At 49.4% G+C, this 12469-nt stretch overlaps 1 protein-coding gene across 1 annotated transcript in view; it reads right to left on the reverse strand.

The window, feature by feature from the left end:
• Positions 1-1289: 1289 nt before the first annotated feature.
• The window catches only part of LOC119456935 (endothelin-converting enzyme 1-like), a 29134-nt gene continuing 17954 nt past the window's right edge, over positions 1290-12469 (reverse strand). Inside the window, exons 7-9 of the mRNA XM_049669553.1 lie at positions 5572-5831; positions 2644-2947; positions 1290-1841 (exon numbers count right to left, since the gene is read on the reverse strand). Coding sequence (XP_049525510.1) covers positions 1443-1841; positions 2644-2947; positions 5572-5831 — 963 coding nt within the window. The 3' untranslated portion in view covers positions 1290-1442. The remainder of the gene's footprint in view (positions 1842-2643; positions 2948-5571; positions 5832-12469) is intronic.

Genomic DNA, 12469 nt, shown 5'->3' on the forward strand with positions numbered 1-12469 from the left:
AAGGAGCGGTGGTGTACGAGATCAGACCGAACGAAAACCGCTTGGCTATTACTGGCCGTTCCACTCGGACACCACAGACACCCCAAATGCTCAGACATCACAAAGTATGCACCGCGGTATGGTACGGCCACGGGGTAAGATATATACAGGTGGGGACACTTATCGGCTTGCTTGCGAGGCGCGATCGACCAGATAAAGTAACAACGTCGCACGCACGTCGGTCCACTGAAAGTAGCGGCTACCTGTATGCACCGCGATATGGTATGGCACAGCAAGAACGCTAGTGTCTGAGCGCGCAACGCGCACAACGAAATAATCAGATTAACCTTGACGTTTACTGGCCGTTCCGCCCAGACCAGTGCATGCACCACAGTATGCTATGGCGCAGCAAGAACGCGTATGTCTAAGCGCGCCGGTGCCGTTCTGCTGGCTCAACCGATGCTTACTCCGCGGACGCTGCAACAGCCGGGCTCTGACGCTACAGATGCAGCTCATTCCGTCTGCCAGACTGGTGGCATCATTACATTCCCGTTTCATTCCGGCTGTTTGAAAATGGGGCAAGATAGCGGAGTCATTCCAACTCCGGAGTGGAAACCGCAACTGGGATGTCATCTGAAGTTGACTCTGGTTAAATGTTACATAACCGACACTCCAGTCGACTGTGCCATGACTACACGCGACAAAATGCGAGCCCTAAAAACCGCATCAATACGTTCCGAGAGAGGCGGTCTTGACAGCTCTGGCAACAGCGGTGGATTGTGAACATGCTGAAAATTTTCGTAACGTAGCGACGCTCCGTCTGGTTAATATGGCAGTGCTGTAGCAGGGTGTGAAGTGCTTGTTACAGTGGAAGCAAGACCGAGCGCTTTATGAACACACTGATGGCCGACGTGGAGGATACGTCGCAATCTGGACACGTCAAGCACGCATTTCACGAAAGCGGCGCCGAACCACTCATCGTGACACATCGCATTGTTTCGCAGTGCAGTATTTCATTTGCAGTTTTCGCACGCATGTTGTGTTGCATTTAAAACTTTGAGCCATCTCAGCTCGTATGACTCATGTTAAGACGCAAGGCAATTCGTGATATAAGAAAATTAATATACATTTAAGCGCACGCATATATTACACGATATTCATAGTCGTGCTACAGTTTCGTGCTGCAGTTATCGTAGGAACAATCATGCACACACCGGCCGCGTTCTGAATAAGGTCAAGGCGACTTGTTCACACATTCCAAGCATGCCTTGTGGCGACACTCCAATGCACGAAACTTATCCCATTTATCAAACGCAGCACGCACTGCAGTCCTGAGGAAAGTGTTTAGCCGATCATAATCGAAAGCATCGCCACTGAGTTCAACACTTCCAAAACGTATTTCAGGATTTGTCTTTATCACACTTCATATACTACGACACGCGACCGCAGCCAAGAGGCCGCGTTCACAAGAGCTTGCACTGCTGGTGCGGGTTCATGGGGGTGCCCGGCGCGCAGCCGAAGGCCTCGGAGAACTCCGGTACATTCTGCAGCACCACATTGCACATCGAATCGTTGACGATGTAGTAGCTGCCGATGCACTTGGCGTAGCAGATGGCGATGAAGAGAAGCTGCTCGTCCGTCATGTGCTCCAGGAGAACGAGGCGCCGGTTATCACTTGCGTTGCGGTACGCGTCTACCAGGGCACCCATAGAAACGACCTCGGCAAATAACGAGGCCGCGTCTGTGCGCTCGGCGTATTTCGAGCGGTTCGAGATGCACGACCGGAATGTGCTGAAAGAGGTCCGGCCGGCGCCCGCGCTCAGGTACGAGTTGTGGAACCTCCGTCCCGCAGCAAAGGCCACCTGGGATTCAATGCACAAACGCGTCAATGACAGGTCCTATATTTAAGTACGGGTACAGATATACACTTAGTGCAGCCCGGTGTTCACAGGTGTCTGCAGTTAAGTCGGTCACATCCGTCTCGTTTTCTGCTTGTAGCCACTGCTACAGCATCAAAACGCGTCTGGGCACCTGACAGCAACAGGTCTTTGTCCGGGTCTCCCTTCTGACATGCGACGTTGGATATAACGGCCATTTAACCTGTCGTTGGCATACTTTATCCATGAAACAAACTTGGTCGTATACGTGTAACGAACTTGTAGATTTGTGTTATTTGTACAATGTTCCAAGACCAAGCTTAAAAAAAAAAAAACTAATCGCTCCAGTGACACGAGTGCTTGAGCAACGGTGGGCACCTGAGCACGCAGCGCCACACGACCCGCTGTTATTGTACGTCCGCACAAGAGACTGCTGACAGCTGCAATCTACCCTCATTGTACTCGTGCAGCGCTGCCGATTCCACCTCTCTCCACACACACACACACACACACACATACACGACAGACACACCTCTACTTCCATCCTTTTATGAAAACATTGGTACCTCAAAGGTGAAGGTCAACCCTCACGTACTTAGTATTTCCCGTGAGACCACCGATTCAAACCTTGATTGACTTTTCATTTTGCAAATCACAAAGCTCAACCAAACCGTTGCCATTAAAAGAAAGCTCGAGTTTTGGTCTTTCCGGAAATTCTTAATGATCCATAAAACGGAAAGCCTGATGCCTTAAGTACAGCGACAACCCTGCGGAAACTTCTACTGACCTGAGCGCCAAACCCGCCGTAGTTAACGGGTGACATTGCGTTCATGTCGTAGTAGGGGAAAGAGAAGATGTAGGGCATCAAGATGAAGTCCTTGCGATACTCGATGTCCGCAGAGAAAGCCAGGGTCTCGATGGCCGTGATGGCAATCTTGATGTCGATGCCGCGGAAGTCAGTGCGCGACAACCACGCGTTGTGCCAGTTCTGCAGGAACGAGTCGCCCATCTCACCCACGATGATGTCGGTGAAGTTAACCTTAGGTAGCGGCGCGAAGATGCTGAAAGCAAGCTTGATGTAGGTCATGTTCCTGCAACAGGCCAATAGCGCAACGCGCGAAATTAAAGCCCATACTCAGCTGTCAATGAGGGAGGAGGAGGAGGAGGAATAAACTTTTATTGCGGAACTAGCACTTTAAGATGGCCGGGCCTAAGCCTCCCATGAGGGGACGTCGAGGGCTTGCCTCGCCGCCGCCTCACGGGCGTGCTGGGTCGCCCATGAGGAGGAGGAGCTACAATTTTTTTCTGCGGTGCGAGGTTCCCATAATACAGTGCGCCTATGTAAATGTTATCGTATATATAGTGCAGTACGTATTGTTACAGGCATAGTTGCATGGAGCGTAGCGAAATAGGCCCATAGCGGACGAAAAAATGTCGAAAACATTTTACAGATCCCACGCATTGTGGGAATCGTTATGCGGGACAGTTTGCAGGAAGCTGTCTATCAAGCATTGTTCGGGAGTACGCTAAACGTTAGGAAATGGACCAACGCGTTTGTCTATATATTGGGTAGTTGTGTATGACGCTAGCATACGTGTGCGTGACGCTAGCATACGCAGGCGAGCGTATGCGAAAGTGACGCGAGCGTACGCGAGTGTGACGAGAACGCATGTGCTTTTGACGACAGGTGTAAGACGACGACGATGGTGTGGATGATCGTATGACGGCAATGGCATGATTCCTAATAAGTTCGTTGGACGCGAATTTATACAACATGCCGATTGTTGGGTTCTGCACAGTGCACATGTGTTGGAACCGGCGTGAGCGAGAGATACGCGGATTGTGACGTCATCAGCAACTGCAGGTTATACAATCGTACGTACATATGGCTATGTCACGCGATCTATGTTAGAACGACGATGACATTTTTACTCCAGCGAAAAAAACGTTAAAAGGTTATCAACCTGGACCGATCATGGAGGCAATATAACATCGCACAGTTTCTACGTAGCTTTAGTCACTACGAGGAAAGTACTGGGGAATGTGGGCCGGTCCCGAACGCGTGTGCAGTCTAACACAACGTCTCAAAGCGCAAGATCTCACGAGGAAAGAACACAAGAAAGTGGCACGACACGCCGGCGCCAAACTTCTAAAGAGCAATAGTCGGCTTTGGCACGACAGGAGTCTGCCTGCAATAGGGGTCTAATGGTGAGAGCATTGGGCTGTTGTACGAGAAGGCAGAGGTTCGATTTCACTGTCGGTCGCGTATTTCCTTTGACGCGAAAGCGTCAAATTACCCATTGAGCGAAAAACCCGGCGCCTGTAGTATGTAGTAGCGAAACGGCACCTAAAGTCCCATTGGCTGCGACGCCACGTCACGAGTGCGCGACGACGGAGTAGAGCGGACGCAAATCTGCTGAAGACCTAACGCGCCAGGTGTTAGGTGAGGGGAGAGGGCATCGCCCCTATATCACGCCACCCTCGCTCTCGGAAGCAGGCGCGCGGTGCCCGATCCAGCACCGCAGGCTTTCTGGGCTGTTGAGACTCGGGTAGCGTTTAGGCCGGTGATCCTTCAGCCAAAGGGATGAGTAAGTCCGGGAGTAAGAGCGAGAGAAAAAAGGGTTTATTCTACATATTTACAGTGGCTCCAGATATGGAAGCACACTCCATGGGGGAGCACTTTGAAATTCTCAACTCACTACATGTCTGAGCACATATCAGAACACGTCAGGACACACCACTGCACCCAAGGTGTCTCCTTATAAAACATTCATCTTCCCTAGTTGACCCGACTAGGGAATCAGATGACCTTGATGCGGCCAATCAGAGGGGTCGTATTGTTCACTGAACTCTGCCTCTACTGTTGCACCTTCGAAGCAAGAACGAGGCAATCCGGAAACAGGGGGTTCACACTCCTTCCACGAAAGTCGGTGACTTAGTTTCTTGCCCTCCGACGGTCATCTTGCCAGGGTCGGGAGAATGGCCTTCACGCTAATCCCCGCTTCTAACGAAGGGTGACGGTTGTGGTCGGTCGCTTCTTAAGTGAGCTTCTTTGTCCGAACATCACTGCCGGTGTTGGGCCGCGTCGCCAGGTAAGCGGCCGCTGATGAAGAGGGTGGAATCGGGGGAAGCACCCAAATAATGCGCACTGCCGAATTGGGGCGCTTGTTTGCCCGTCTCCTCCGTGTCGGGTACAGTCGCCGTCTGGGCGACGCTGATGAAAGGGTCTGCCTCGATGGGAAACAATCAAACAATGCGCCCGGCCGATTCGGGACGCAACAGGGCTCGGGTAGCACGTACCGCTGTCGCCTGCCGGCTTTGGTGGCCGCTGCCGCTTCCTCGGGTTCTTGTCGCGCATGACGTCGGTCGTTAAGTGTCCTCGGATTTTTTATTTACAGAGGCTCGAAATGAGGCGAGACAGGAAGCTACCTTTACCTACCTATCGCAAAGTACCTGGAATGAGGCAAAGAATGCTTAGCAATAATAAGCGTCGGCGCGGTCGTCAGGAGAGCCGCAGTGCTCGGCACTGCGTCATGATAAGGCGGCACTTCGCGTTTTCATCATCTCTTATCTGCCTGCGTAGGCCCTAAACTTGCTACCCATCACTAACGTCACTACCATTGCTGGGGCGCCACACAGAGACACATAGCAATAGCTTGCCGTCGGTACATGTCTCATGTCGGCCTTTTCTATATCGCATCGATAATTACCGTACCATATCACGCTCACGTTGGCGTCGTAGTCAGGCCAGGTGGACAGGCGTTCCATGAAATAGGCGCGCACGGCCAATGTGATGGACTCTGCGTGGGAGCGCGCTACCACAGGTAGTACTTCTCGGGCGTAGTTAGACAGCAGCGCCTTGCCGGCGGCGATGTAGGCGCGGCTCAGGCAGAACGCTCCGTGCAAGACCAGCGCTCGCTGCGGATGCCCGTAGAAGTTCACGACGAGCTCGCCGTTAGCAAACAGTGCCGCCACCTGCAAGCGCGCCGAAGTCCATGAGCCGTAACGATTTAGGACGCTTACTCGGGACCGGGACCCATTTGTGCGGCAGCCTCACCGCCGCTCGACGGCACCGATATCGTCGCTAGGCCTTCTCCGGTTCATTTCAAAGCTAAAGCGGACGGCGCTTCGGAATGAATCGCCGACGCTCACACGCCGAAATGTTTTCTGATCGCTGTTGTAGCTCTTTACAATAATTGTACACAAAGAAGAAAATACACTATTAGCGGCGCCGTCGGCTGCGATGCGAGCACAGCCGAACCGGGCGTCTGCCGTCGGTACCCGCGCACTGCAGCTGAACTCAACAAGTATCGGAGCTCTCGTTACTGTTTAACGTTTGATAGTGGATATCGTTTCTCATAAAATGTACAATTTATACATCGCTTTATCTAGCGAAAATTATTTTGCTAGAAACAGAAGCTGTAGCCGATGTTTTTTAGTCGCCGGTGGCGGAGGCGTGCAGCTTCGCGGTCGTCGATTGGCCCGTAGATCGTGCTGCGGGTGGTGCGCCGGCCGAACTGCCGCCTACTTTAGACACCTCTCGCGCAGCAGACGTTCTACGGCACTGCAGGCCGGTTCGCCGTCGGTATGCTTGCCGCTAGCGTGGACGTGCCTTAACCAGAAGTGGACAGTGTTTTGAGAGGCGCGTTGGCGATGACCTATGTGACGTGACATTTGGAGGAGCGCTCGTCAAGGGGGAGAGACCAGCCGACGAACGGAGAGTAGCCAAGGAAAGAGCGAAACAAGCGAGGGCCGTGTTTCGATCATCAAACGTATGTAACTCCGCTATTACGGCACCATTTCGAAAAATTCTCGCGGCTATGTCTTCGTCGTAGACTCATGCACAACTGCAACACCACAACTAAATTTCGACTTCTGGGTGGTTTAGGGGCCCTTCAAAGGCGAAGCTTAAGCGTCTCCCAAGTTTTAAACCGAAGCTCCTGCGGCGAGCGGCGGCGGCATAACCGAGCGAACGAGCACAATGCAAGATGAAAGAGCGAATGCGGAGCGGGAGATGAAAGATGCTAGCCGCGAACGGCGGAGGCCAGTGAGAGCGGCCCCTTCAGTGACGTGCGCGCGGAAAACTGGTGTCATGCGAACCCGCCTGACCGCTCGATGCATACTCGTGTCTGGACTCAGCCGGACCGCTTGTTTCGTATTATCATCTGCTCGATCGCGTCAGCTCTCGCTTGCGCTTGTTGGGTCTGCTTGCTTTGGTCTCGTTCCCGCTTGTTTCGATTATCATAGTTTGCGATTGTTTTTTACAATGATGAGTCTAAACCAAGACGTCCTAATGGAAAGGTTTTTGAAGACAGTGCGCCGTATCCGATTCTTTACGACAAGACGGACCCTGAATGTTGACCCTTTTCGCGGCGATCCCGTGGGCGCTGCCATGTTTGATCACGTGGTGACGCGTCCATTGCTTGCCTCAACTGCCTCCGTTGCCTCCTTGTTTACAATGGAAGTGTATGACGCCGTCGTGGCTTAGAAAACCTCTGTTTTCGGAGATATCGTAGACGGTGACTAGGTGGACGATACAAAGCTTTGATCACAGCTTCAGAGAACATGCAAAAGCGCTTTCGGAGCTGATTAAGCTATGTCCAAACGGCGCAAGTAGTGTATATGGTGCTTGTTCTAAAAGCGGGGCTAAATATGTATTCCAAGCTACCCAAGCTTCCCGATTATGAGTTCAGTCAGGATTAGTATGTTTTGCTCTTTGTTCTTTATTTGGCAAATATTTTGAAGCAGTGGCTTGTCAGTTTCTGACTCAGTGAAGTTCCTCGGTGCGGCCACTATCTGATTTTTTCTGCCTAATCGCTCGCGGGTGTGCTCAGTTCCGATAGATTTGTTCTTGGTGCGCACAAGGCTTGAAACTTAGCTGTTTTGTACATTGTAATCATCATCGTCATCATCATCATCATCATCAGCCTATATTTTTATGTCCACTGCAGGACGAAGGCCTCTCCCTGCGATCTCCAATTACCCCTCTCTTGCGCTAGCGTATTCCAACTTGCGCCTGCAAATTTCCTAACTTCATCATCCCATCTGGTTTTCTGCCGACCTCGACTGCGCTTCCCTTCTCTTGGTATCTATTCTGTAACCCTAATGGTCCACCGGTTATCCATCCTACGCATTACATGGCCTGCCCAGCTCAATTTCTTCCGCTTAATGTCAACTAGAATATCGGCTATCCCCGTTTGTTCTCTGATCCACACCGCTCTCTTCCTGTCTCTTAACGTTAGTCCTAAGATTTTTCGTTCCATTGCTCTTTGTGCAGTCCTTAACTTAATCTCGAGCTTCTTTGTTAATCTCCAAGTTTCTGCCCCATATGTTAGCACCGGTAGAATGCAATGATTGTAGACTTTTCTTTTCAAAGACAGTGGTAAGCTCCCAGTCAGGATTTGGTAATGCCTGCCGTATGCACTCCAACCCAATTTTATTCTTCTGTAAATTTCTTTCTCGTGATCAGGGTCCCCTGTGAGTAATTGACCTAGATAAACGTACTCCTTTACAGACTCTAGAGGCTGACTGGCGATCCTGAATTCTTGTTCCCTTGCCAGGCTATTGAACATTATATTTGTCTTCTGCATATTCATCTTCAACCCAATTCTTACACTTTCTCGATTAAGGTCCTCAATCATTTGTTGTAATTCGTCTCCATTGTTGCTGAGTAGGACAATGTCATCTGCAAACTGAAGGTTGCTGAGATATTCGCCGTTGATCCTCACTCCTAAGCCTTCCCAGTCTAAGAGCTTGAATACTTCTTCTAAGCATGCAGTGAACAGCATTGGAGAGATTGTATCTCCTTGCCTGACCCATTTCTTGATAGGTAACTTTCTACTTTTCTTGTGGAGATCCAAGGTAGCTGTGGAATCCTTGTAGATGTTTGCTAAGATATTCACGTATGCCTCCTGTACTCCTTGATTACGCAATGCCTCTATGGCTGCTGGTATCTATACTGAATCAAATGCCTTTTCATAATCTATGAAAGCCATGTAGAGAGGTTGATTGTACTCCGAAGATTTCTCGATTACCTGATTTATGACATGGATATGATCCATCGTAGAATATCCCTTCCTGAAGCCAGCCTGTTCTCTTGGTTGGCTGAAGTCAAGTGTTGCCCTGATTCTATTGGAAATTATCTTGGTGAATATTTTATACAATACTGAAAGCAAGCTAATGGGTCTGTAATTCTTCAATTATTTAACGTCTCCCTTCTTATGGATTAGTATAATGTTGGCGTTCTTCCAGCTCTCTGGTACACATGAAGTTGTGAGGCATTGCGTATAAAGGGCCGCAAGCTTTTCAAGCATGATATCTCCTCCATCTTTGATTAAATCTACTGTTATTCCATCTTCTCCAGCAGCTTTTCCCCTGGTCATGTCTTTCAAGGCCCTTCTAACTTCAGCACTAGTTATAGAAGGAGCCTCTGTATCCGGTTCATCACTGTTTTGAATGAAAGTAGCTTGGCTGTTTTGATCACTGTACAGGTCAGTATAGAATTCTTCCGCTGTTTTTACTATGTCATCGAAATTGCTGATATTACCATGCTTATCTTTCAGTGCATACATCTTGCCTTGTCCTATGCCAAGCTTTCTTCTTACTGATTTAATGCTGCGTCCATATTTTACTGCTTCCTCAATCTTTTCCACGTTATAATATCGAATATCCCTTACTTTCTTCTTGTTGATCAGTTTTGACAGTTCAGCGAATTCTATCTGATCTCTTGAGTTGGACTCTTTCATGTTTTGTCGTTTCTTTATTAGGTCATTTGTTACTTGGGAGAGCTTACCTACTGGTTGCCTTGGTGCCTTACCTCCCACTTCGATTGCTACTTCTGAGATCAGCCTAGCTACGGTTTCATTTATTACCTCTATGCTATCTTCATCTTTCTGTTCTAAAGCCGCATGTTTGCGAGACCAGCCTGAATTCGTCCACTTTTACCCTTACTGCGACACTAAAGTTTTATAGCTATACGGCTGGCTTGGTGGAATCTCCTTTGTGTATACAATGCGGCGAACCAGAAACTATTGATCATTTTCTCCTTGCTTGCCGACGATTCTCCTCAGTAAGAAAAAAGGTGCTCGAGGTCCGTATAAAGAAGCTTGGCCTCGGCATGAACGTCCCCGTCTTGCTTTCGTTTGGAGCTTCCACGTTGGGGTACAGCCACCAGAACTGTTTTCACTACCATGCAAAACTTTATCCTTGATTGCAATCCGCTGCCTTTCTAAAACAGTCAGTTATAATAATTAATTTTAACAACGAGCAGTATTCACCTTTCTTTCCTAAACTTCTTTTTATCCATTTTCTACAAACCGCCCAATTCTTGGCCGATCCCCCACGGTGGGTATGTGCCATTTGTACAGAGGATCATCATCATCATCATCATCATCATCATCATCATCATCATCATCATCATCATCACTTCGTCAAGATTGGCCTGTTTACTCTTTTTTCTCTTCAAAATGAGAGAAATCCTAGACCTCAATAACCTATGGTCACTACACTTTACCTTACCTAACACTTCTACATTCTGCACTATGCTTGGATCGGCAGAGAGTATGAAATCTATTTCATTCCTTGTTTCTCCATTAGGGCTTTTCCAGGTCCACTTCCTGTTGCTGCGCTTCCTGAAGAAGGTATTCATTATTCGGAGCCTATTCCTTTCCGCGAATTCTACTAACATCTCTCCTCTTGCATTCCTAGAATCGATGCCGTAGTTGCCAATTGCTTGCTCACCAACCTGCTTTTTACTTTTGCATTGAAGTCGCCCATGACTAAAGTATACTGAGTTTGCACCTTTCTCATTGCTAGTTCAACATCTTCATAAAACTGTTCTATCTCTTCATCATCGGAACTAGAGGTTGGGGCATAGGCTTGTACTACCTTCATTTTGTACCTCCTATTAGGCTTTATTACGACGACTGCTACCCTCTCATTAATGCTGTAGAATTCATCAATGTTGCCCGCTATGTTGTTATGCACTAGAAATCCTACCCTGGATTCTTTCTTATCCGGAAGACCTCTGTAGCAGAGGACGTGGCCGTTAGTCAGCACTGTGTAAGCCTCACCAGTTCTTCTAACCTCACTAAGGCCAATAATATCCCAGGAAATGCCTGATAATTCTTCAAATAGTCCTGCTAAGCTAGCCTCACTCGAGAGGGTGTGCGTGTTGAACGTTGCCAGGTTAAGTTTCCATTGGCGGCCTGTCTTGACCCAGAGATTCTTAGCACCCTCTGCCACGTAGCAGGTCTGACCGCCGCCTTGGTCAGGTGCTCCACAACCACTGGGAACTGAGGGCCATGGGTAATTAACATTGTAATACCTTGTAGCAAATATATATTACAGCTAGTAACTGGCTTACTCTTGTGGACCGTCACGAAACATTCAGCTTCGATCATTCGTGCGCCATAGGCGTAGTCCGTCATTTATTGTGCGTATACAGTGCGCATATATTCAAGTGTGCGCCCATTCACTTATTCTTGATATGTCGGCGATAGAGTGGGCGTAAATTTTCCTGCCATTTGGGACAGATGTGCATAGATAACGTGCGCGAAACTTACTATGATAGGAAGCGGCGCTACTCCCTTTGTCATTGTTTAACGAGTGGTACTCACTCTTGCCGACGTTCTGGGGATGAAGCCCTTTCTTTGAAGGTTAGCGATACAAGGCTGGCGGATGAGCAAATTTCTGCATCCTCGAGGAAAGCCGTATGTACATCACGAAGTGCCGGTAACACGTTCGGACAGTTGCAGCAGCGGTCCGCGAACTTCGCCACAGATTCATTCTATTCCTTAGCATGCCAGTCACTATTTTTGCAGCCAACTACTGCACACGTCTTCAATCCACATGATTCAATCTAGCATGATTAGAGCACAGTGTGTTAGCAAAAACTCAGTTGCATTTCCGACAGCTGATCGCACAGAAGCAAGGTAGAAGCGGTAAGGGTTTCGTATTCGTGCGCGGTCGCTGAGGAGAGGTATGGCGAGCCCCCGTGAGCGCCATCTCGTTTCTCTAAGACACACTGCTCCGCGAAAAGGGTCAATAAGGACGTGGAGGCGACACCCAGTACCTCATTCTCCTTGACATTGAAGCGCGGCGACGCCGCAACAGAAGAGAGCAAACCAACAGGATTATGATCAATGGGAACGACGTCGTCATCTTTGTAAGACATGACTCGCGTTAAGAACGAAGGACGAAGAACGTAAACACAGCGCAGACCTGTCAGCAGACGAAGAAAAAAGCACGCGACATCTCTCACCTACAGAGTGGAGGCGAGATTTTCATGCTCTCACGTGACTGCCACAGTGGTTAGCCGCCAGTTGGCGTGGCCGCTCTGCCGCAGCTGCGTTTTAACGCCGGCGGCTCGCCGCGCGCGAGCTTTCTGCGGCGACGATCGCTCCGAGATAGTGCCAGAGTAGCGCGCGTCGTCTGTTCACCGATGACGCCATCGATAAGGCGTGCGGCGAGCGCGTCAAAACAAAGCGCTGCATGAGCGGAAGTCTGTCGGCGGCGGCTGTTCTGAATCGTGCCCAGCACCACACTTCGCTGCGTTTGAAGGTGCCGCACGAAACAGATTGTCCGCGTCAGCTAATATATCGCGAAATGAAACT

This window comes from Dermacentor silvarum, chromosome 6 (genome assembly GCF_013339745.2).
Source record: "Dermacentor silvarum isolate Dsil-2018 chromosome 6, BIME_Dsil_1.4, whole genome shotgun sequence".
NCBI classification, from domain to species: domain Eukaryota; kingdom Metazoa; phylum Arthropoda; class Arachnida; order Ixodida; family Ixodidae; genus Dermacentor; species Dermacentor silvarum.